The sequence below is a fragment of the Sphaeramia orbicularis genome, chromosome 8, assembly GCF_902148855.1.
Source record: "Sphaeramia orbicularis chromosome 8, fSphaOr1.1, whole genome shotgun sequence".
NCBI classification, from domain to species: domain Eukaryota; kingdom Metazoa; phylum Chordata; class Actinopteri; order Kurtiformes; family Apogonidae; genus Sphaeramia; species Sphaeramia orbicularis.
The window spans coordinates 50822907-50848111 of record NC_043964.1 but is presented as its reverse complement, the minus strand read 5'-3'; the positions used below and the strand labels follow the sequence as shown (position 1 = coordinate 50848111).

General features: G+C 39.5%; 1 protein-coding gene across 2 annotated transcripts in view; it reads right to left on the bottom strand.

Moving 5' to 3' along the window:
- LOC115423925 (junction plakoglobin-like) overlaps positions 1–25205 on the bottom strand; it is a 285940-nt gene that overhangs the window by 86069 nt on the left and 174666 nt on the right. For both annotated transcript variants that reach the window (XM_030140961.1, XM_030140962.1), the window contains 2 exons: positions 2438–2691; positions 1306–1544 (listed from right to left, as the gene is read on the bottom strand). In XM_030140961.1, the coding sequence (XP_029996821.1) occupies positions 1306–1544; positions 2438–2691 (493 nt within the window). The remainder of the gene's footprint in view (positions 1–1305; positions 1545–2437; positions 2692–25205) is intronic.

The following is a 25205-nucleotide window of genomic DNA, read 5'->3' as shown; positions in this document are numbered from 1 at the left end:
ATGTTTTGTCCTTGTTTTATGATTAGTCACTTTATGTTAAGTTAGAGTCATTATCTCCACCACGAGGTATTATGATCACTTTCCTGTGTGTGTATTTGTTTGCGTGTTTGTTTGTTGGTTTGTTAGCAACTTTACGGGAAAACTATTCCAACCATCTTTACCAAATTGTACCCACAGATAGGCCTAGGCCCTGGGACCAACCCATTAAATTTTGGGCCAAGTAGGCCGAAGTTCATGGTCACAGAAAGGTCACAAAATCTACAATTTTCCTATCTCTCATCATTGAGCAATTTTCGAAAATTCATAAAAAATTCAAAACGACACAGATTAGCCTCCAATTTGATCCACCTGTAGCTTATAACAGTATGTTGTATCTGGCACAAAATTGTCCACATCCACTGTGGAATGTGGACTCTGTGGACATTTCAATTTAACATTGAAAATCCTATTTAAGACACATTTTTCATTATAACTCAACAGATATTGATTGGAATTTAATATAATTTGGCATACACATGACTGGTACCAAGCTTCAACTTCTTCTGCTGTATGGAACAACCTGGAAACTGTTTAATATAAAAAGAAATAGTCGATCAATACATGCACACCATTTGGGGTGCTTGCCCGAGGTTTGCGTTCTATGAACACTTGTTCACATTTGGTCATCAGTGGTCATCATTCAGACCCTGACTTCCTCCCTCTGTGTGATTGTTAGCCCCACCCCTGATTGGTTTCACTTGTGTTCCCCTACCTCATGTAGAAATAGTGCCAGTCCGTCTTTTTCAGTCTGCGAGGTCTCATGCGTCTCAGCCAGCTTTTTCCATGTTCCTCATGTTTGGTTCACATATTCTGTAATGGTTTTGTTTCTCATTGTGATTCTTTTAAGTTGTACTTTGTATCCTCCTTGGGAGCGCCTTTTGTTTCATTACATTTGGACGATTAAAATACCTTTGTTAAATCTTAATTTTTGTGAGTTATGCATTTGAGTCCACCAGTTTTGAATCAAGGATGCTGCAATTAGCAAGTTCATGTTATGACCAATTATTACTTTGCATTTTATGAAACTATTTGAGCTCCAGCCTGACTTCACTGTTTATTTTGTATGCTCATTGTGTAAGTTTTGTATTTTCACTCCCAGCACAGTTTCACCACTTTCATGAGCTTGTGTTTAGGTTTTTGGTACTAATTGGTAACTGACCTATTCTGCTGATTACAAATGAAGGTGTACTGTTCCTTGCCACATAATGCAAATTCCTAAAATGCTTTTTATTGCAATGTCAGTCATTGTAGTCAAAACATTTGTACCTGAGCATGCGGACCAGCGCTGGAATCCCTCCAGACTTGAATATGGCCAGTAAGCCTTCCCTCTGGTGTGACAGACTGTGGAGCACACTAGAAGCACAACGGGCCGTCTCCATGTCAACCGCTGTAGTCATGGCACGCACTACCGCCCCCACCATAGCCGGATTCTGCACCAGCACACGGCGACTGGCTTCCTTTCGGGTCAGCTGGTTGACGATCATGGCTGCCTTGTTCACCACAACCTAGAAATCCAGGCATCATATTTAATAAAATGCCTCAGGCATAACTATACAAATTAAATACAAGGTTTTTTTTTGTTTTTTTTTTACTTGTCCAGCATCTTAACAGCAGAATGGTAGTCTGGCTGCCTTTTTGTGCTGAACAAATTTGCTTTACCAAGGGAAACTTCATAAAGTACATGAGGCTCCCCTTGATATTCTACTGTCAATATTTTGAGTTTCGTTGAACCACATTTCAGTTAAGGAACAAGGGGGAGGAGAGAAGGAAAGAGTGAAGGGGGGAGAAAAAGGAAGAAGAAGATGGTGAAGACCCTCACGAGAATATCAACAATACCAGGGGTGGGCAATCCTGGTCCTCGAGGGCTGGTATCCTGCATGTTTTAGATGTTTCCCTCTTGCAGCACACCTGAAGGTCATTATCAGGCTTCTGCAGAGCTTGATGATAGGCTTATCATGTGAACCAGTTGTGTTGGAAGAGGGAAACATCTAAAACATGCAGGATACCGGCCCTCGAGGACCAGGATTGCCCACCCCTGAACAATACCAACAACAACCATGGTGATAATTATAATGGTAACAATAACTAGAACCAGAACTCAGTAAACAAGGCAGAAAAAAGGAAGAAATTACAATGAAATAAAATAAGACAGATTAAATGAGAGATATAAGAAAGGAAAACATGAACAAAATATAAACGACAGCGCAAATAATACAAGCAACAAATCCACACAACATCAGTTGTTCACATTAATCTTCTGTGACAGAGTGACTGCATCAGAGTAAAGCAAAGAGAATAAGGCAAAGAGACTGAACCCCTCCAAGGACCACGGGCCAACAAAGAGGACCCCAAGGCCCGGCCAACCATTAAATAAAAGTTTTAATCTAAACCAACTTACAGGATCATCATCTGCCAGCAGTTTGGTGAGCTCTGGCACCGCCCTAGTGGCAAGTTCAGCATCATCCTGGTAGTTTATCAGATGGACAATGGCCGTCTTCAGCAGTTGGGAGGGTTCAGCCAGTCGCTGAACATTGCTCTGCTGTGATGGATCTGACTGCACGGGCATGGCCGCCTCGCCCTCAACCAGGGTCTCTGGGAACATGGCAGCCCGAACACGCTGAGCCCGTGTTAGAGAGTATTGAGCATCTAAATCTGTGAACAGAACAGGACAAGGAGACAGAGAACAAACATGAGCTGTGAACACAATCTCATACATCCACTATCCTTGCATCATAAACTGTCCATGCTTAACCCTTTAAAGGACACTCATCGAAATGCCCTGAAGTTCAAAATTTTGACTTCAGTGAATAACTGGAGGACCTCACAAGACTTCATTACTTTTGTGAAATTTTTCAAAAATTTTTGCCATGTAGAAAATCAAAATCAATGAAGTTACCATATTTGGTTCCTTACCTGTAAGTGACAAAAAAAAAAAAAAAGGAACATGTATTTTAGAACATTAGACCAACATGTGTGCTGATCCAGACCCCTGTGCACATCCACATGATCCCTTTGAACATCATTCCTTACATTAGTACCATTACTTCATGGTACCAAACGAAGCCTTCAAATCCATGAAAAATTCCAGCATGTGTCCACGTGTACTGTGTGAAAACTGTATGATGTCTTATATTTGTGCTTTGCATTATCTTCTGTTCTTCACTGCAATTTTCGAAGAAAGGGTTTTGTGGTAGCGCTCTAGTTGTACTCTGTACTAGGAGCAGCGGCCTGATGTCCCTAATCATCAAACTTAATTTCGTTTGATGTACTTTGTACTGTCAAATGACAATAAAGGCAATTCAATTCAATTCAAAGCAGGTCCACTCACTGTTCATGCAGAAGTGGACCTGACAGACCCTGGAGACCACAATGGACCTCGGATTGTCGCCTCACTGTCCTCACTGGGACTGTTGCTGCCTCTGTCTTGTAATGTATGCGGAAATTACCACAAACAGTCTCTTGCCCAATAAAGGGTTAAAACCTTCCTTACCTAGCAATGTTGATTTATTGCCTTTATAAGTGAGAAAATGTACTTGTAAGGACTGAAATTGACCTCTGACTTCTGCCCATCGAAGTCTTTCCAAATCGTCCTTGTATGCAAGTGAATGTTTGTGCCAAATATTACAACATTCTGTCAAACTGTTACAGAGCAATTTTAAATACAATGGTGACCTTCTGACAGACCGGTACACCTTCAAATTGAGATGCATTATGGATGCATTTAATAATAGGTGTTGTTGTATTGAGATAAGTGTTGCTGCGTATGGGTTTGTGTCTGAAAGCACAAAAGAAAGATGTAAAAAAAGACTGAATGATTAAGTTAAATACAGAGAATGTAAATTGCACCACATGGGGGAGATGTAGTGGATAATGACTTAAAGTAGACTGATATTCCTATTTAGTGCAAATCAGTATTGTCACACAGTTACCAAAACATATATTCTTGAATGGACACATGGAGCTGGCAGTCTTATCATCTTACTATTTAACCCTCTAAAACCCGACCCATCAAAAACTAGCCACAAAATTTTGGGAATTGAGATTTATTTATATATTAAACCTTTTAACAAAATCCAAGCAAAACATTTTGCCATATCATTTTGTTGATGATATATTTTTGTATCATTTTTCATACATAAAGAATCAATCATCAAGTAACTATGCATTGTTTCAGTACATGAGGTACTTATATATGTATAAATATAAAAGAATAACAATATAAATATCCTTTGTAACTTTTTGAAAATTACCAAAGACCTTCCTGTAAATGCGTGGACGATTTAACGACAGCAGCCATGTTGAAAAAGGTCAAAACAAAGCCTGTCCACTGGCTGCAGTGGGGTGATAATCCACCAGGGGGCAGACATATCAGGTCACAAACAACTGATTTTTAAGTCAAGTATAGATCTCATTGATTAGATAAAGGTCTTAGAACCTGACATAGCAAATATGATACAAATGGTTTTTATAGGGTTAATAAAAAACAAAGCAGACCTATTTGACCAAAAGGATAAGATTATTGTTTATGTGAAAAATTGCAGTTGTTTTAGAGACTCAGTCCTGCTATTGAGAGCAGTCTCCAGACCACTTTTTGAACATTTTGATCTTGCTTTTAAAATCTCCATTTGCAGCTGATTTACATACCTTAGGGCAGTGGTTCTCAAATGGGGGTACGCGTACCCCTGGGGGTACGTGAAGGCACTCCAGGGGGTACGTGAGATTTTAAAATATATTTAAAAAGTAGCATCCATACAAAAATCCATAAAAAATAATTATTAAATTAATTAAATATTTCAGGAAAATATATAAGTTCATAAAATGAATTTTTTATTCAGTAGACTGTTCAATTTCATCCTCCTAAAACCCCAGAGTCTCCCCCATACCAGAATGGTTCGACCCAACCTGTCATATGCCACCTAGCATCACCTGTCAATCACTTGAAAACTCAAACAATGGAGTCGTGGTTGAAGCGTAATTCTTTTGAAAACACGGAGGGACAAGTGGCAAACAAGGCCAAACCAGAGCCGGCAAAATTCCGGTAGTATCTTGAAGATTATGTTATGTTTTTGAGGACAGATCTTTACTATGATCCCAAAGGAGGACACTTTATGTTGATAATTATTTTTATGTGCACAAATCTTTATTTATAATTAAGTTCGTTATTTCTTTCTTTTTTTAGTTATATCTTTTTATTTCCAAATAGTTCAAGAGAGACCACTACAAATGGAGTTCCAAAGTTTAATAAATCAGACACTGATGGCACAGCACTCTGTTTTAAGTTGTTTTTTTCAACCAAAAATGCTTTGCGCTGGTTAGGGGGTACTTGGCTGAAAAAATATTTCACAGGGGGTACATCACTGAAAAAAACATTGAGAACCACTGCCTTAGGGTGATGAGATATACAACTCCCTCACTTCAAATACAACTGATAATTTGACTCATTTTTAAACGGGTTGTTTTATGGCAGAAAACCAAAGTATGGGATTAACATACGGGAGGCTGGGGGTTTGTGTGTTTCAGTGCTGGGGCTTCAGTGCTGTTTTTTCCTTTATGTGTGTTTGTTTCTGTCTTTGTTGTCGAAGTGTTTCCCTGTACTGCCATTCCCTTTTCCCTTTTCCCTGGAACCTTCTCAATGTGTCCCTTCTGGTGGCATTGGGAGGAATCTCCCCGATGCTTCCTTTCAGCAGGTGTGTTCATCTGGAAGCACACACCTGAGTACGATCAGCAATCAGTGGAGTTTAAGAAGACCTGCTCGTACAAAAGCTGATCACCAAAAAACAAAGTCATAAAACAATAGATCTAGTGCAAGAATACCACAACTTCACAAGGAATAAATAAATACAGGAATTCTTTACAAATTTTTACAGATGGGTCCAAAGATCCTCAGCCAGAACCAACAGGGGCAGCAGTAGTAATCCCTAGTATCCAGGTACAGATCGGTAAACAAACATCTGACTGTTTAAGCGTGTATGCTGTAGAAGTAGGTTCTTCTCAACACGAGTCTAAATATGATTTGCGAGATGTTTGTAAATTTGTTGTAAAAAAAAAAGCTAGAAAAGAGACTAAAAGAAGATGTATATCTGTTGTTGGAGTTAAACTATGGAATGAGGCCAGCATGGATCTACGAATGTGTAGCTCATTTTTGGTTTTTAAAAAAATGGTATGTAGGGCAATTTTTGAAGGTTACGATCTAACAATTAATAAGTAAATAATTTATTTTCTACTCTACATTAAATTACCATTAATTTGGTTGGCTGTGTTTTCTGGTTTAGTTATACTTCTTTATGTTTTTGCTTGTATGGTTATCTGTATTTTTGTTTTCTCTTTTTCCTATATTGAATGCTGGGTAGCTTAATTACCTCCGCCAAGGAGGTTATGTTTTTGCCAGGGTTTGTTTGTCTGTTTGTTTGTTTGTTTGTTTGTCTGTCCGTTAGTGTGCAACATAACTCAAAAAGTTATGGACAGATTTGGATGAAATTTTCAGGGTTTGTTGGAAATGGGATAAGGAAGAAATGATTACATTTTGGTGGTGATCGGGGGTGGGGGGGGCCCACGGGGGGGGCCACTGATCGTTAGTGTGCAACATAACTCAAAAAGTTATGGACAGATTTGGATGAAATTTTCAGGGTTTGTTGGAAATGGGATAAGGAAGAAACGATTAAATTTTGGTGGTGATCGGGGGTGGGGGGGCCCACAGGGGGGGGCACTGATCAGCCTTGGCGGAGGTCTGCGCTCTCTGAGTGCTTCTAGTTTGTTATGTAGGAAAGGCATTACTATAAGCATTATGCTTCTGCCTGTGCCTTTTCAGTCACTAACCTGTTGGTAATGTTTCTAGTGTTGAAAGTGGTTGTATTATGTAATGACTGAATAAAGAATTTCATCATCACCAACTAGGTGCAATACCACTAGTACCGGAATGGGCAGAGGGTACAAGAGAAACAAAACTAGTTGTTTGCTGTGATTCAAATCCAGCATTAATATCAGTGGAAACAGGAGCAGCAAAACACCATCAGGATCTGCTGTATGAGATTCTGTTATGTCAATCAAGTGTTGTCAGTCAGGGGAAAGAAGTCATTTCATGTGTGCCAATACATTTCGGGGTCCCTGGAAATGAAAAGGCAGACAGGGGCAAAAGAGGCTGTTAGAAGATGAGATGTGGACATTAACATAAAACTCTAAAAAACAGAAAGGAAACACATAACCTGGAGGGAAACCATCAAATTGTGACAAGAATATTGGAACAGCTCAACAAAAGGAAGACAATCTACATGGAATAGAGAAAAAAGTAAGATCGATAAAACATTATGGATCAAACAGAAAAGAACAAATCATACAGGGCAGACTAAGGATTGGTCTAAACGACACACTCCACATCATGGGTAAACACGAAACCTATCCTTCCCCACAAAGTCTATCCTTGATATGTAATTTAGCAATTTAGTGTTTTATGCACAGTCAGAATTTGGCCTGATAGGTGAGGATTTTTGAGTTACTTAGGGAATCTGACAGGAATTTAGGGTAGGTGAAGAATGGAGTAAGGGGGCGGGACATTATAAGTTAAACATCCTGCTCCTTTTCGATTGTTTTACTTTCTTTTTATGTAATTCTTTTGTTTGATTTTATTGCAATATTTGAAATAAATAAACAAACTGGCCATTGTAAACATTGTTACAGAAAAGGAACTGAGGAACATGTACTGCTCACATGTAGAAGAGGCGAGGGCAGGCATGTTAAGAAATCTGCAAAGAACAGAATGAACAACCTGAAAGATTTGCTGGTATGTGGATCAGCAAAGGAGGGGTGTAAAGTTATTCTGCAATATATAAAAACAATTGGAATAATAGCTAATCGAATATGGACGAATAACTCCAGAAGGAGGCAGTAATGCATCGAAACGGATGCAAGCTGCCGTAAAACGTAAAAACTATTTTCCTCTACACCTGGTGGAAGATCGGCCACTACTGTTTGCTGTTTTTTCAAGTGCTATTGTTACATTTTCAGGTCAGCATGCTGATGCCTTTGTTTGCTCTCCTTCTCCCAGACGTCTGCTGGGGTGGTACCGACAGGAGCATGCCTTCTGAGAAAGCTCCCCTTACCACTGTTCTTCAGTCTATTGTCCACGTCCACCCGTTTCCAAGTGGAGTACACTGAGCTGCAGCCTGGGCTTGAGCTGCACTGAAAGGAAGTGGCCCGGGTTGCCCAGCAACAAAGACGCCACCACTGTCCATGCTACGCTTACCATTGTTCATGCCATGCCAAGCTACTGTCGCTGCTAACCCCTGTCATCATCTACTTATCACCATCAAAGCATTGCTACCGTAAGCTAGGACGACTGTCCACACCACATCATCCTACTGTGACAGTTGTTACCCGCACACTGCCTCTACAGCTTCACCAGACCGGCTAGCCGTTAGCCTGGAGCTACACCAGCTCCCACAAGGCTTACAACTAGGGATGTAAACAATGAATCGACTATCAGTTAATTGCACTGGTCAACAACAAATCTATTGTTTAAGTTTTTTGAGCTGATTTAGGATAATTTTGGTGTGCTGAATCCAAAAATCACATTAATTTTGCTCAAACAGGTCAACTTTCTGAACTATGCTACATATTGGCTTTTTAACATTTTAGCTTACATTTATGGGCATTTTCACATCATATGATACAAAATTCTTTCATATTTCTTGCAATAAATGAGTTCTGAAGATTTTACTTTTGCCAATTTATGATTCATGTTTTTTTAATATTACAGGTGAATGAAATGGCTTCGACTAGAAGATCTTGCAAAAATAAGCCTGACGTATTCTGCTACATCTGCGGTGAATACACCATTGTACCTGACAGGAATCAAGTCACAAGTTTCATAAAGTGTGCTTACCAATCTTATTTTGGTATTAAACTTGGTGACCAAGATAAAGTTTGGGCGCCACACATGGTATGCAAGCCATGCACTAAGTATCTGCGTCAGTGGACCAAAGGCAAGAAGAGTTCTCTGAAGCAAAAAAACCTGACCCGATTGAGAAAAACAGATGTCATTTTTGGATTTAGCGGTGCAAAATGGTCCTAATTCAGTTGAAAAAACCTAGACAACTTGCAAAAAACATTTTTTTGTAACCCAGTGTTGTCGATAAGAATTTTCTCGATTAAATTATTAATTGTCAGTTAATTGCCCACGTCCATAGCAGGATTTTTGATGTTGACATTAGAGGGCGCCACTGCCCAAACCAGGCTTCATACTAGGATGAAGTTGAATTATGGGGGAGTCACCCTGTCCACACCTGTCCAAAGGCTGCTGGTTTGTTCATGCTGCAACACCATGACTGGGATAGCCGGTCATTGAATCGGATCATGGCATTGATGAGTTAGAATGGCTTTAGAGACACGGTGGAGCAAAACACAGACTGGCCCATCTGTTTGTGGGAGCGGTGCACCCCCACTAAACTGCTACTTATCTACTGATCGTTAATTGATCGATAAGATCAGTCAACTAATGATTAATGGATTAATCGATAATTCTCATCTCTACTTACAACCCTTTTCTCCTATGCCAGTTTCCACCTCCCCTCTTCCTTATTACATAAATAAATCCTGTTGTCGCTTGCATTTCGATTGTCTGTTGTGTCGGAGTCTGCAGAGCCCAAAACGTAAGATTGAAAGGTAAAATTTGTGTTTTCTGCATTTGTGTATTTTGTATCTGCTCCATTTGTAATTACAGCCTGAGCGCACCTATAATACTTTTCCAAAAGGAAAAGGGTGTCATATAAGAGTGGAAGTAGGCACACACAGGTGGACTACATTCTATGTAGACAGAAATAAATTACTGACTGCGAAGTGGACCAAGTGGTGGAAGCTGAAGAAGAAAGAGTGCTGTGAGGAGTTTAGGGAGAAGTTCAGACAGGCTCTGGGTGGTCGGGAACAGCTGCCAGATGAATTGGAAACTGTAAAAAAATAAGTAATCAGGAAGATGAGGTAGGTTGGTACTTTGTGTGTCCTCTGAAAGGCAGGAAGATAAGGAGACTTCATGGAGGAATGAGGAACAGGAAAATATTCAGTGAGGAGGTTAGCTAAGAAGAAGTGGGACAGTGAGAGAACTACAGACAGTCTACAAGAGAACAAGTAGACACAATATAAGGTGAAGGTGGAAGTGGTGCAGGCCAAACAGATGAGCTGTATATGAGGTTGAACGCTAAAGAAGCAGAGAAGGATGTCTACTGATGAGCAAGACAGAGGGATTCAGATAAGAAGGATGTACTGCAGGTTAGGCCTCTTAAGCACAGAGGTAACAAGTGAGGAAGGTGTGATGAGAAGATGGAAGGAGTACTGTGAGGAATGAGAGGGAAGGAAGGGTGGAAGAGGGGAAAAATGTGAAACAGGAAGTAGGGCTGTGCAATTAATCAAAATTCAATTACGATTTCGATTATTACACGCAACGATTACAAAAATTATGTAATCGAGAAAAAACGATTATTAATTTTGAGTTGTTTAATTCACACGCACGCAAGCTACCATGAGCTGCTCTGCCCCGCCCCCCCCTAAGCTACAGCTGCCTGCTACCCGGCAGGTCCACTCCAAGAGGAAAGTTGTACCTAGTGGTCTGGAAAAATAGCAGGAGAATCACAGCAGAAGTGCTTTGTAAACAAAAAATGCAAGTCAAATTCAATTGTATGGAATCACTTTGGGTTTGATGAAGAGCAAAAACCCATTACGTGCAAAAAGTGTTTCGTAGTTGTGTCCGCACCGACCTGTAACACAGCAAACCTTTTTAACCATCTAAAGTTTAACCACCGCGACCTTTATCATAATCTTATGAAAAACTAAAACACATAAAAAAAACTCCGTCTACAACTTCGTCCGCAATGCAATCTTCAGTCTCCGAATCTCTCTATGCTGCAACTCCCGTATTAACCTAACTGAAACCTCACGGCACGCCACTGAATTTACTATGTTTCATACTACATTGAACATACTTGAATTTATAATTTGCACTTTATGTGAGTTTTTTTTTATTGCTCCAGTTCTATGGCAAGTCTAGAGCAGTTTAATTCCAGTGCACTATTTGTTTACAAAAGGAAACATACTTGAATTTACAGTACACTTATTTGCATTCAAAGATTTTTTTGTTTCGTACAAAAGTGAACATACTTTGTTTTAATGGTTAAAAGCTTTATTTATATTTAAAGAGTATATCTTACATTGCTTTGCAAGAAAAAAATAAACAACTTTAAGGTTAACAAATAATCGTTTTTAATAATCGTGATTTCAATTATTGCTAAAATAATCTTGATTTTTTTTTTTTCTCTAATCGAGCAGCCCTAACAGGAAATAGAAAAGATTAGTAAGGAAGAGGAAGAAGAACTGAAAACCCTGGCTCTGATGACATACCAGTGGAAGTATAGAAGTGTCTGTGAGAGATGGGAGTGGATTTTTTAACTAGACTGTTCAAAAGGATCTTGGAACCTGAGAGGAAACCTGAGGGATGCAGAAGTGTATAGGTTTTTAAGAACAAAGGTGATGTGCAGAGGAGTAGCAACTACAGAGGTATAAAGTTGGTGAGTCACACGATAAAGGCACGGCAAAGAGTAGTGGAAGCCAGGCTAAAAAAGGAAGTGAGCGCATGTGAGCAGCAGTATTTTTTATTCCTAGAAAGAGCACTACAAATGCAATATTTGGTGTGAGAATGCTGATGGAGGTAGAACTAAAGTAGAAGGAGCTGCAATTGTGTCTTTGTGGATTTAGAGAAAGCATATGACAGAGCACCAAAGGAGGAGCTGTGGCACTGGATGAGGAAGTCTGGAGTGGCAGAGAAAAAAGTTAGAGCGATGCAGGATAGGAATAAGAACAGTGGTGAGGTGTGCTGTAGGTGGACACAAGAAATCAGAGTGGAGGTGGGTCTGCATTAAGGACTGGCTCTGAGTTTGTTATGGTGATGGACAGATGAGGTTAGGCAGGAGTCTCTGTGGACTATGATGTTTGCAGATGACATTGTGATCTGTAGCGAGAGCAGAGAACAGGTGGAGGAAAAACCTGTGGAAGTGGAGGAATGTGCTGGAAAGAAGAGGAATGGAAATCAGTTGCAGGAATCCAGAATTTTTATCCAGTCTAACCCGATTCTTGTGTGTTTTGAGTGTCAACTGTGGCTCACTTCAATTCATCTTTCCCTCACTGAATGATAGACACCCATCTAATCTAATCTAATCTAATCTAATCTAATCTAATCTAATCTAATCTAATCTAATCTAATGTCATGGTAAGATCAACTGCTTTGGCCACTTAAATGTTCATAAAACCTGGATGTCATAATATAATTGCAGTGTTTGTGTTCTAGAATTGGTCTTGGTTTCATCCCCTTAAAGTCTTGGTCTTGTCTTAGACATGATTTAGGCTACGTTCAGACTGCAGGCAAATGTGGCCCAAATCCAATTTTTTGTCCATATGTGACGTGTATCTGATCTGTTAAAGACAGTTTGAACAGCACATATCCAATTTTTTCAAAACCGACCCAGGCCACTTTCAAATGTGGTCCTAAATCTGGTAAGTATCTGACATTTTGCAATGCGACTTCAGTCTGAACAGCCAGGTCGCATTTATCCGACCTTTACGTCACTGAAATGCGACAAACGCCACAATTCTGCGTCCCAGGAGTGTTACCTCCATAAACACAGTGCATGCCTGCGTGGTTACGTATTACGTCAGGACCTCTTTTGCAGATGCGGGTCACTTCAAGGTCACATTCAGTTCATACTCAAAACTGATTGAAGTTGCATTTAATATTTAATAGGGCTGCACGATTTTGGCAAAAGAATAAAATGCCGATTTTTTTCCTCTAAAAACTCGATTTTCGATTTAAATTTTTGGGTAAAACTACAGAAATCAACAGAAGTCAGCATGTCGTTTTCATGAGTGGCCCACAATGCAAGCCACTGCTCCCTACCTCAAATCTGTGATGAACCCACAGAAGTTTTTTTTTTTTTTTCTTCATTAAATCTTTATTGAATGAAGTAGAGTATATAAACAACGTATACAACAAGAAAATAACATAAATTTGCCAGGGGGAATACACTACAATACAATGTCCAAATCAGAGCAAATACTGATGGTTTTTAGAGCCTTTTTGTTTCCAGATGTATCAAACAGCTTTAAATAAAGTTCAACATCTTTCTAAAATTACATATTTGGTTTTGTGTTACAGAACTTACATTTGTGAATGAAAAATTTAGCAAGTAAGAGAACTAAATTAATTATTATTTTAAAAAAAGTTTTGTTTTTTTTTCTTTTTGGGGTATCTAGGCTCACAGAAGTGATACCAATGTAAGTCACTGACGGGCATCAGTCGTGCGTGCGTGGACCACAGAATATGAGTGATCCCCATGTGGTTCTATTTAAACTGGGGGATCCGTGCATGGAACAGACCGACCCAGGACACACTGGAGGGATTATGTCTCCGGAGCTGGTGGATATGTGTGGTCAGAGGGCTGTCTGGGCTCCTCTGCTGAGGCTGCTGACCCCTCGACCCGGATCAGAAGAAGACAGTACGGTACGGATCCGGGAAAACGTAAGATGAGTGATCCCCGTACAACTATATTTCAATTGCAGGATCCGTGTGTGAAGCCACAGCTTTTATTGCTGTAAGTACTGCAGGCTCATGAACAGATTTAACGTCCGTGGTCATTACACAGACTCCTGTGAAAGACCACTCTCACAGATAGGAGGAGGAGCCTACGGTAGCCCGGAGGCACGCGGCCTGGAGGCACGAGAAAGATGAATGGATTTCACGATTTCCCTTTTTTAAAAATCATCCTAATTAAAAAATCCGATTACGATTTGAAATCAATTAAAGCTATACCTACCGATGTGGCATTTCTCACAGCACTTAGTAAAAGTTTGAACATGAACAACCCGCCTCCCTCCAAAGCCCCGCCCACTTCCCTCTGCCTGAGCTCTGAGGCCTTCTCCTCCTCTTACCTGATGTGCGTGGAGGAAGCAGAGGCAGAGGTCCGGTCCGCTTCGGTGTGTCCGTGGACCCCTCCCTCAGTAATCAGATACATCATCTACCTGTCGCGGGCCCGCAGCCCCTGTTTCATCAGTAGACCCTGTATTTAAGGGTCTGGTCTGTGTCTTCACTGCACCACGGAGATGAGGTGTCCAGGCGACGGGCGCGCGCACTGTGAACGTGTGGCCTCCGCGAATTTTCCGTGGACATTTGAGGTTTCATAGTCCATACATTTATCATCCTACATAATCCTACATTGTGTGACACCATGTAATTGCACCTGTATGACTCCCAGTCATAAAAGCTGACCTTTATGCAGATCTGTTTAGTCCAGCACAGCTGACTTCCGGACTTTTATCTCCATCCTTCATTCATCGGACTCCTGTTTGTTCCCCTTAGTTGTTGTTGATGTTAATAAATCCGTTTTTTCCCGTCCACATGTGCATTTGAGTTCTGTCCATTCACATCCTTAGACAGTAGAATGTGGTCAGTGACAGGAGAAGCAGCAAGTGAAGTGTCAGATTCAGAGGTACCCATATCGGATGCGGGGACGGCGATAATGGATCGGATGCTGGACGGCCGTAATGGATGATTGACAGGAGGCTCAGCCAGGTTCAGCCAATTATTTCATTCGGACCGAATAAAATGATTGGCCAGACTTTTATCAGAAATATATGAGAATTAAACATTTTTGAGTTTCAATACCTGGTGGATTTCTTTTACATTTTAGTTTGACACACACTTATTATTAGAAGCATTTTAGATGACAAAAGAAAAGCGTAAAAATGCCACATCATACGGTATATCTTTAATCGTGCAGCCCTAATGTGTAATATGAAGGAGCACACACAAAAAAAACTGATTTCACCAAAAAATTTTAATTGTGCATTAAGACCTGCTGTCTGAACGTAGCCTTAGTGTAGGTGAACTTGACAACAGCATCAGTGATTGACTTATTTATTGTTTCATTAAGCAACAAGGCTAGATCATTAACTGGAATTGACTTTTGGTGGATCTTTGCCGTTTGCCTGAGAGTTGACTGTACAGCTATAAAGACGGAAAGAATCATTTTACATGCAGATGTTGAAGGAGCTAATTAGGACAATTACACATTTATGTAGCTAAGCTTTACACGATGAAGCAAAGAAATAATTGCTAAGATTAACTGAAAGGAAAATAACCCATCTGCTCTTGAACCCAGAGGGTGAGTTTTAATACTCTGTTAATGGGTGGGGGATCGTATTTATAGTTGAGCTTCAGGTGCTATCATCATTAAAGGTGTTTTTTAGTCATGTATGAAGAAGCCAGATAGATAATTCAATAATCTGAGTTGATGACAGACTAATTAATTTAACCTCATTAGCCACAGCCTGTAAGGCATTGGTCCTGGTGAATTTAGAGAAGATCTCCACAATTTATTGCTTTTAACTCATTATCATTGTGGAAGTGGGGAAAACTAACTTTTCTTTTACACTAATCACCAATCATCTTTGGCAATGCTAAGCAGAGGAAGTCACTGGTGTTCCGTCCTGGTTCTGCTGGACCAACTGGAAGATGTGGCATTAAAATGGTTCGATCCCTGTAAAGCAAAATGCTGCAAAGACCCAGGCTGACCACTTTCACTGTACAAATGAACTTTACCTGTGTATTGTAGACCTATGTATTGAACAGGGGTGTCATGGGACATGGTTTGTACCAAGCTTTGGTCACAGTTCACAGTATGAATACAGCAAACTACAGAAAAAGCAACAAATATTTCCCAAACACAAACATCCTAGTTTCTTTTCAGTTATTTTGGACGCAGATTAGCAGTGGTGGAATGTAAAAAAAAACCCAAAAAAAACAAGTATCTGTACTTCGTTACTGTACTTAAGTAAATTTTTACGTATCTGTACTTTACTTAAAGAAGTGATATTTTGCTTTTTAAATGGAATTCTTCATTTTCAAACATTTCTCTGTGGTCTCCATAAACTGTAACTGCTATGCTTGGGTCTGAATTCTTCATTCACTCAACTCCACAGGTCCATCTTCAATCCTATTTCTGAGTAATGACACCTGAAAGGTGGTTTGGAGCGCTGGCCCTTTAAATGCATATGAACCACTTCAGGCCCCACCCCCTCCAGGTTGTTGGCTGTGCTACTCTGTCCCGTTCAACCAACAACTGAACATTTTAGGTAATCGGCTCAAAGTTTGGACATATTTTCAGTATGGACTACAACTGCTGCTCTTGATAAACACTTACAGCGTACTTGGAAAAAATGTTAGTCGGAAGTCTTGACCTTATATGTCCAGTGTTGTGACGTAACTAGTTATAGATGTAACAACAGTCCAACTAGAGCTGATTGGAGTCTTTGACAGTGACAGAGGAGCACACAGTGAACACACATAACAAGTCTACTATCTCTTATCTATACTATGTTCCTCCAGTGTACTTTTCTCAGAATGGTTCACTCTCTTTGTTCCAGTGTTTACCTGTGTGTGTGAAAACTTAATGATTTCTTAACTTTTCAGTATCAGACTTATTCTGACTGAGCCTGGCTGGACACGGTTGGTCCTGATGTCCATGTTACATTCATTACCTGTCATATCTTTGTCAGAGTCTTAAAGGTGCAGTATGTAGGAATTATGTTCCAAGTAATTATAAAATGGCCTTGCCTGTCACTAGACATTAAGGAATCATGTTCATTTCAAATACTGATGTCACTGACAGTAGTAGTCCAGCCAGAATATCTGCATTTGAAAAGCTCAGTGTCAGCCCCGAAAAGATGTTTATGTTGTCATTGTGTATTTTGGTCTGATGCTCCGCCCATCACCTGTCTTCCAATCACCAAGTCAGTAGCCTTTCAGCATCCAGGTTGCCAGTTCCCACTGAGCTGCAGCTGGAACATTTCTGATCATAAATGTCTGACGTTAATAAACCTAAAAGGACTCTTATTATTCCCAAATACATCAAAGTAACAAAGTGAGAAACAAAACAAGGATATGTATAGGACAGGGGTCACCAGTCCTGGTCCTAGAGAGCCACTATCCTGCATGTTTTAGGAGTATCCCTCTTCCAACACACCTGATTCAAATGATCAACCTATCATCAAGCTCTGCAGAAGCCTGATAACATCCATCAGGTGTGCTGGAAGAGGGAAACATCTAAAACATGCAGGATAGTGGCTTTCTAGGACCAAGGTTGCTGACCCCTGGTATAGGAGATGATTTTGAAACATGGAGACGACTGAAAGTGGAGAAGAATCTGAAGACCAACGATGGGTCTCCCTTAGTCTAACCACCCGGTAAGAACCACTCAGAGCCAGGGCTGCGGTCTCTTCCTTCACCCGGTCCCAGACTGTCGGTGTCTTCTCCCGGGGCCGGGCTATGGTCTCTTCTCCTGGCCCTGGTGAAGAGACTGCCGGTCTGGTACCGGTGAAGAGACTGGGTACCAGTGTAGGACTTGTCTCTGTCCATGGTAGCTCCTTGTAGTTGAGTGTTTTCTGCGAAAGTGACCTCTTCATGTAGCGGCGTGTAATCCGAAAGGGGGGGGGGGGGGGGGGGGTACGGTAGTGATCCGTGCCACTTGTACTTCAAGGAAGTAAAACTGAAACTTCAGGCTCATTTACCTTTTCCCTTTCTCCTGAATCTTCGCAAACTTTCATTTAAGTGGGCAGAACATCTTTCCTGTTCCATTATATATTATACTTATGTATAATAAGTCTGGTGATGATTTTTTTGTATGAAATTTATGGTGTGGTGAAAAGGATTAGTGGAAACACTAGTTGTAGACACTCATGCTGGATCTGGCAACCCCTAGCCTGGGGGGAGGAGGAGAGGATACCACGCTCTACAGGATTTTGAATGTGATTGCAGTACCAGTTTTGGCCACAATCCTACATACAGCACCTGTAAGTCTTTTGCTGTGGTTTTCTGCATTCTTAGGTTCACTTTTTGTTTTATTTTGGATTATTTTACCTTGTTCCTTGTGTTTCCCGCCTCAGTGATTGTCTGCCCTGCCCTAATTTGCCACACCTGTGCTCCAATCATCCTAACTTCCTTTCCGTATTTAGTTTGTCTGCCTTGTTGTTTGGTGTTTCATGGAAGTGATCCAGCTGTGTTTTCCGGTGTAGATTTCTAGTGTTTCTATTTTGTGATAGTGTGCCTTTTCATGTTCCTTCTGGATTAAAGAATGTGTTGACAGCTGAGAGTGTTTGGAGTCGTGCTCTTGAGTCCTGTGCATATTTCTCGTCATAACCAATGTGACAGTTGTCAAATATGAGTCCAACTTTTCCAAACTGAGAAAAAAAACAACACATCACTATAGATAGATAGATAGATAGAGAAATTCAAGATGGTCTCTTGACAATGTATTTCTGTCAAGCAGCAGCTGGATTGGAGTGCCACTTGTCCAAATGGGTGTAGTGTGACTGTCATTCAGGTGGTTTACAAAAAAGGGTATGCATATACGTCACCCCCCACCCCACCCCCCACCCCCCGGGCCACGCCCCTCTAAGTCAGACTGAGTGGCAAAAACCAACCTGCTCAACATGATGGAGTATAGCAGTAAACACAGCGAGACTGGGAAAACGTGAAATATGAAATTAAATTAAGGACAATTGGACTGGACATGGATCTGTACGAGCTACCAAAGAACAAGTGGTCCATGAACACTGACATGTGAACACAAATGGAGGATCCTGACATCCAGGGTGGAGGGGATCATTGCTATTTTGACCTGAAACAAATATACATGATTTCATCATCACTGACAACCAGGGTCCAAAACTAGGGCCCAGAACCAGCTGATCCAAAGTACATTTACAGTAGAGCGTGGACTGACCCCAGTGAATATAAGCATGATCTACTGGGACTGAGGAGATTTACCAAGTCTAGTTCAGATCAAGTACTTTATACAACACAGATTTTATTCTTTCATTCAGATTTCACACGAATTTATTCATGTAAATTCTGATATTTTTCCCACCTGTTTTTAAATTACGATATTATTCTTGTAATATTATGGCTTTATTGTCAGAATATGATGACTTTAATCTCATAAATGAATGACATTTTTGTTAATTTTTTTTTTTTTTCAGAACTATGACTTTATTCTCATAACATTGTGATTCTTTTTGTATTCAACTTTATTATCATAAAATTACAGGTTTTATATCGATATTCTATGACTCTATACTCGTAGTGACAAGTGTTTTTATTTTCTCATGTGGCCCTAATATGCCATCGTAGCTTTATGCTCCAGTTCCCCCGTATTTGAAAAACTAGGTTAACCTCAGTTTCAGTTAGTTTACTAATCATGTAGGAGTACAAGGTTCATTATCACAAAATGAAGACAAAAACCATGAAAGATCTGATCATGAAACCAAGAGCTTTACTAAGAAGTAACATTGGCCAAAACAACACGTACTTTAAGGTCTGATTTTACCCAAAAATACAGCATAAATTAATGTTAACTGACACAAATCCACAAATCTAGGCTGGGTTTCCTGGATTTATGGATCCATCTACTTCTCTTTTCTTTGTCTTTTGGTGTCTGTAAAACGATAGCTCAGACTGCTTTTCAAACCTGTTCATACAATCAATCACACAACAGCTCTTCCCAACTTTTTTACTAAATATTGTTCTTGAGTTTAGACGGGATTGAAGCCAATGCTGCTACTTATCTCCCTCTTTCTGCCACTCAGTGGGCATAACCGCGGTGACTTCCGCTAGCGGTGATGTCACGTGCATACCCTCTATAGGTGATAGTATCTGGCACCAGGTACTTTTTTTAATACATACTCGGCCAGGGTTCCAAGTGAGCTGAGTGAGCTGAAAACGTGACGTCATCAGACTGCAGACCCCTAACTGCCCATGGAATGACGTCCCTGGTAGTGCTGGGTTTCACAGCCAATTTCCTTAATGAGTTTGATTTCGATTCATAACGTTCTGAATTGATTAATCAGATTCAATTTAATCCGATATCGATTTGATTCAGTAATAATTGACTGATTCAGATTCATTTAGTGATACCAAAGTACAGTTTTGAGCTGTAACATGATTATTTGACTACCGCAGCCATGCAACACATCAATACTGATATTAGAAAGGAAATAAATGACATTTCAGCAGTAAATGGATGAATCTGCTCTTAAATAATGAACGGGACAGAGACATTGCTATATTTCTACAGTGGCTCAGAACAGACTTCTTAAGGCTGGTTTATGCTTGCCGCGTCAGCGACCTCCGTGCGGCTTCACGCGGTCAATTGACGTCATTTTCATAGCCACGCCCCTTCGTGTGGCTCATCTCAAGCGGAAACTTTCCGCGTCACGCAACTCAGAAAATTTGCAAGACACGTACAGACAACATGGCCGACATTCAGGAGCTCCTGGTGGTAGAAGTACAGAAGTACACGCACTTGTATGATTCGTCACACCAGGACCACCGCAACAGCCGTGTGGTGAACAATTCACGGAGGGAAATTGCAGCTACAGTCGACAAAGAGGAGGAATGGGCAAAAAAAACCTGGAAAAACATTCAGGACAGATATGTGAAGGCAAAAAAGACCGCCAAAGGGAGAAGTGGAGACCCATGGGGGAGCCCAAACGTCCCACGGATTCTGAGAGAGTTGAGCTGGCTCTGGAATTTTATTAAACACAGGGAAACAGACACAAATTTCCCTCCAGAGAAGGTAAGTTTATTGATAATTTTCTTCTTCTCTAGTTTTTTACTGTGATAAACGTGAGTTTATGGCACACTACTCCCTGCAGTTTGGGAATAGATGCCGCGTGGAGCTGCCCGGAGTATAAAAGCACCACGCGTACTCTCGTGCCGACTCCCCACGTCTATTTTGCGCACGTCACGTTCGTGCGGCAAGCATAAACCAGCCTTAAGTCCTCTTTATTCTGTTTTATGGCTGGTGGTTTCTACTGTTAAGGCGCATTACTATCACCCTGGGGAACCGCTACCAGGTTTGGCCCCTCTGGAATATAATCATGTTGGGCCCTTGGTACAAGAAAGTCACTAGCAGTGTGAAAAATCTATCTCATCCACTATTAATCGATTACGCAAAATTACCATGAAATAGATCAAATCGATGTTTTTACTCAGCCCTAGTCCCTGGATGCGTCAGGAGAGTGACTCCATGTCCTCCATTGCTGTGTTGTGTTTGTGTCGCGTACAAATGATGTCACAGGAGTTTTCACTTTGCTATGATGATTCTACCCACGTTGAGGTGGTACTCACATATAATGGAAAATGACAAAACTGAGTAGAGTCAAGTTGAGTAGACACGAGTTGTGCTAAAACTGTGTAGTGGAAAAGTACTGTGATGTATGTGTATCTATGGCATACACCTAAGTGAATTCACCAGGCAAGTCTTTTTCAGGTGGTAAAAATTGTACAAAAACTCCAAACAACCCCTTCTGAGTCTCACATGGTTGTGTGTCTTGTGTTGTGTACATCTTCACAGAAGTCCCTGAGCTACTACTACTGTACAGTCATGTTCCGAATCATGCAATAGATGGAGAATGAACAAGAAACAGGAAAAAGACAAAAATCCAGGCACTCACATGGTTGGAAAAATTACAAATTGTAAAAAGCCTTTATTCCATGAGGGCCTGGAGATCAATTAACTGGAGCTGGAGTTAAAAACACACCCACGCGTGTCGGCATGCGCCTTCTTCTACACCCTGAAGAATTGATCTACAGGCCCTCATGAAATAAAGGCTTTTTACAATTTCTAATTTTTCCAACTGAGTGCCTGGATATTTGTCTTTTTCCTGTTGTTCATGAGCACCTCTGGTTTGTCTAATACCACACTGGAAAAAAATCTAAATCTTACCAAGTGTATTTTTCTCATCTCTAGTCAACATATCTCATCACACTTAAAATAAGACATAATCACCTAAAGAGGAACTTTTCAGTGAGATATAAGAACTTATTTTTAGACAACAGATCTGGAAAATCTTATTTTAAGAAATCTTACCAAGATAATTTTCACTTGTTCCATTGGTAGATTTTTTTTGCGTAATTCAATATGTTTTTTTTTTTTTTTTTTGCCTAAATCAAGATTTTTTTTGCTTAATTCAAGATTGTTTTTGCTTAATTCAAGATTATTTGTTTTTGCTTAATTCAAGTTTTTTTTTTTTGCTTAATTCAAGATTTTTTAGCTTAATTCAAGATTTTTTTTTCGCTTAATTCAACTTTTTTTTTTGCTTAATTACATTTTTTTGGCCTAATTCAAGATTATTTTTTTTTGCTTAATTCAAGATTTTGTTTCACTTTTTTTTTCTTTATTCAAGATTTCTTTTGCTTAATTCAATATTTTTTTTTGCTTAATTTAAGTTTTTTTTTTGCCTAATTCAAGATTTTTTTTGGTGCTTTTTTAGACAATAGATCTCAAAAATTTTATTTCAAGAAATCTTACCAAGATAATTTTCACTTGTTCCACAGATTTTTGTTTTGCTTGAATTAAGCAAAAAAAAATCTTAAAAAACAAACAAAAAAAAAAATCTGCCAATGGAACTAGTGAAAATTATCTTGGTAAGTTTTCTTCAAATAAGATTTTAAAGATCTATTGTCTAAAAATCAGTTCTTATGTCTCACTGTAAAGTTACTCTTCAGGTGATTATGTCTTATTTTAAGTGTGATGAGATATTTGTACTAGAAATGAGAAAAATACACTTGGTAAGATTTCGATTTTTGTAGCTCGCTGTGAAAGTGTTTTTGTCTATTTGAACAAGAAACAGTTTAAATTTTACAGCACAGAGGCAGCAAGCTCTTTATCATGTAGGTTTAATGCTGATGTTTTTGACTGTTTTCCATTTGAACATTGAATTTCATTACATTTAACCCACAAAGACTCGGTGCTACTTTCGTGACAGTTCCCAAATGAATTATTCTCTCTATTTAACCTTTCTTAAATGATTGATCACCATTTATCTTACTATTATCCTCCCTATTTTGCATTTTTTTCAGTGAAAAGGTATTTTCCCACATTTAATTTACTGATCATGTACTTTAATCATTATGCTGAGGTTACATTTGAGAGTTATTTTACCAAAAATTGAGAAAACTGAAGAAAAACTGACTTTTTCAGTCAAATATAACCATCCTTTTAATCATCGTGTACAGTTTCTTATTCACTTGGGTTCATTTTGTTAATTTCATTTATTATTTTATTTGTTTTTGTTCATTTGGTTGCCCCTTTTTAATTTTTTTCTTCAAATTACTTCAGTTTGTGGCCTACTTTGATCATGTTACTTTTTATTTAGTTGATTTATTATTCATTTCTGAACATTATTGGCTGTTTTTGTTCATTTTGTTGCATATTTTAACCTTTTTTACTATATTTTAATAATTTTTTTGCTTATTTTTTCTCCACATTATTTATTATTTTGTAGGTTTTTTATTTGCTTTTGTTCATTTTACTTATTGATACATATAAACTCAGTGTGGCCATCCAGTGTCATTGATCCAACTCCATGGGTTTTACTGGTGAATCAATGTTGTAGAAGGTGATGGTGTTTCCACGGTAACTATGGAGCCTCTGAACGTCCAAATGGGTCATATCTAATGACCCATGAAAAGATGAATAACTGTATTTCACCGGAATTATTCACATGTGTTAATATGTTTAGTGGATCAGAAGTTATTAAACAGTTTAGATCAGTAGATGCTTTTGGTCACAGGTGGATATTTGGGTTTTTATGGGTTAAAATCATGGCAAAATGAACAGGAATTTGTTTTGTCAAGGGACAACATGTAGGCACTGAAATAACAGCAGAAAATCTGTATTTGTGAGTATTTTTGGCAACATGCTCACAAAGAGATGTTCAACTTGACACCACTACAAAGTCCACAATGACACCCAGGGAACAGAAGCCTGTATCAGCTGCAGACAGCACTGTTGAAATTGATGTCGCGAAATAACCCGTCCCTCAGGGGAAAGCAATGATTAGAAAGTGTCTAGGAAGCGAAAGCAAATAGTCTCCTCTGTCTGGACTGAGGATACAAGACGATCAACTGTGTCCTCATGGTTTAAAATAACCTGTCACATGCTCACTCACCCACATGTACTTCTGATTTCACAATGAGAGGAAAAAGGCACAGAAAATGCCAGTCGTCACACATAATCCCACCAGAACTAAATCTGCAACTCGCGATTCATGTTATCTCCAAACTTTTAAGAGAAATGTTTCCCCTTTTCAGCACATTATCTTTAATAATCGTATTAGACTCTTTAAATATTATGTAGAAGGGGAAAGCTGGGACTAGTGTAACACCAATGCTTTTCTCTCAGTCCTTGCAAGTCTGATACGTCTAACTGTGTCAGCACATACAGCACACAAAGTCTACCAGAAACACACAAAAAAAAAAAAAACTCATGTGGATATGGCCTACTTTCACAGAGTTACTTGAAAAGTCACTGTGAATAAATTCACTTGAAGGAGTGATATTTTGCTTTTTTTAATTGGAATTCTGCATTTTCAAACATTTCCCTGTGGTCTACATAAACTGTAAATGCTCTGCTTGGGTCTGAATTCTTCACAAATTGAACTCCACAGGTTCATCTTCAACCCTATTTCTGAGTAATGGCACGAAAAAGGTCATTTTGAGCGTTGGCCCTTTAAATGCACATGACCCCGCCCCCTTCCGGGTTGTTGACTGTGCTGCTCTGTCTCGTTCAGCCACTTGAGTTTGTTAATACAACCAACAATTGAACATTTGAGGTAATCGGCTCCAAGTTTGGACATATTTTCAGTATGGACTACAACCACTGCTGCTGACGAACAATTATGTCGTACTCAGAGAAATGTTCGTCGGAAGTCTTGACGTTATATATGCAAATGTCGTGACGTAACAAATTAAGAAGGAATTAAAACAGGTTGTAGAAATACACTCAATTTTTACCAAAATGAATATAAAGATAACTTTGCAGCACCCGGAGGGTTCAAATTCAAACTTTATGAACTATTAGGGTCCAAATACACAAACAAATGAACCAAAGACCAATAAAAGTGGGTTTAGCTAAATATGACCCCTTTAACCCTATAAACCGTTAAATCATTGACAGAAAATTCCAGTTCTTTGAAGCTGGAGCCTTTATTGATCCTTCTGAACAACCAAATAAAAAAAATCAAATATCAGTTTCCATGTATGACGTTCAATTTTGGATCATATTTGATACATC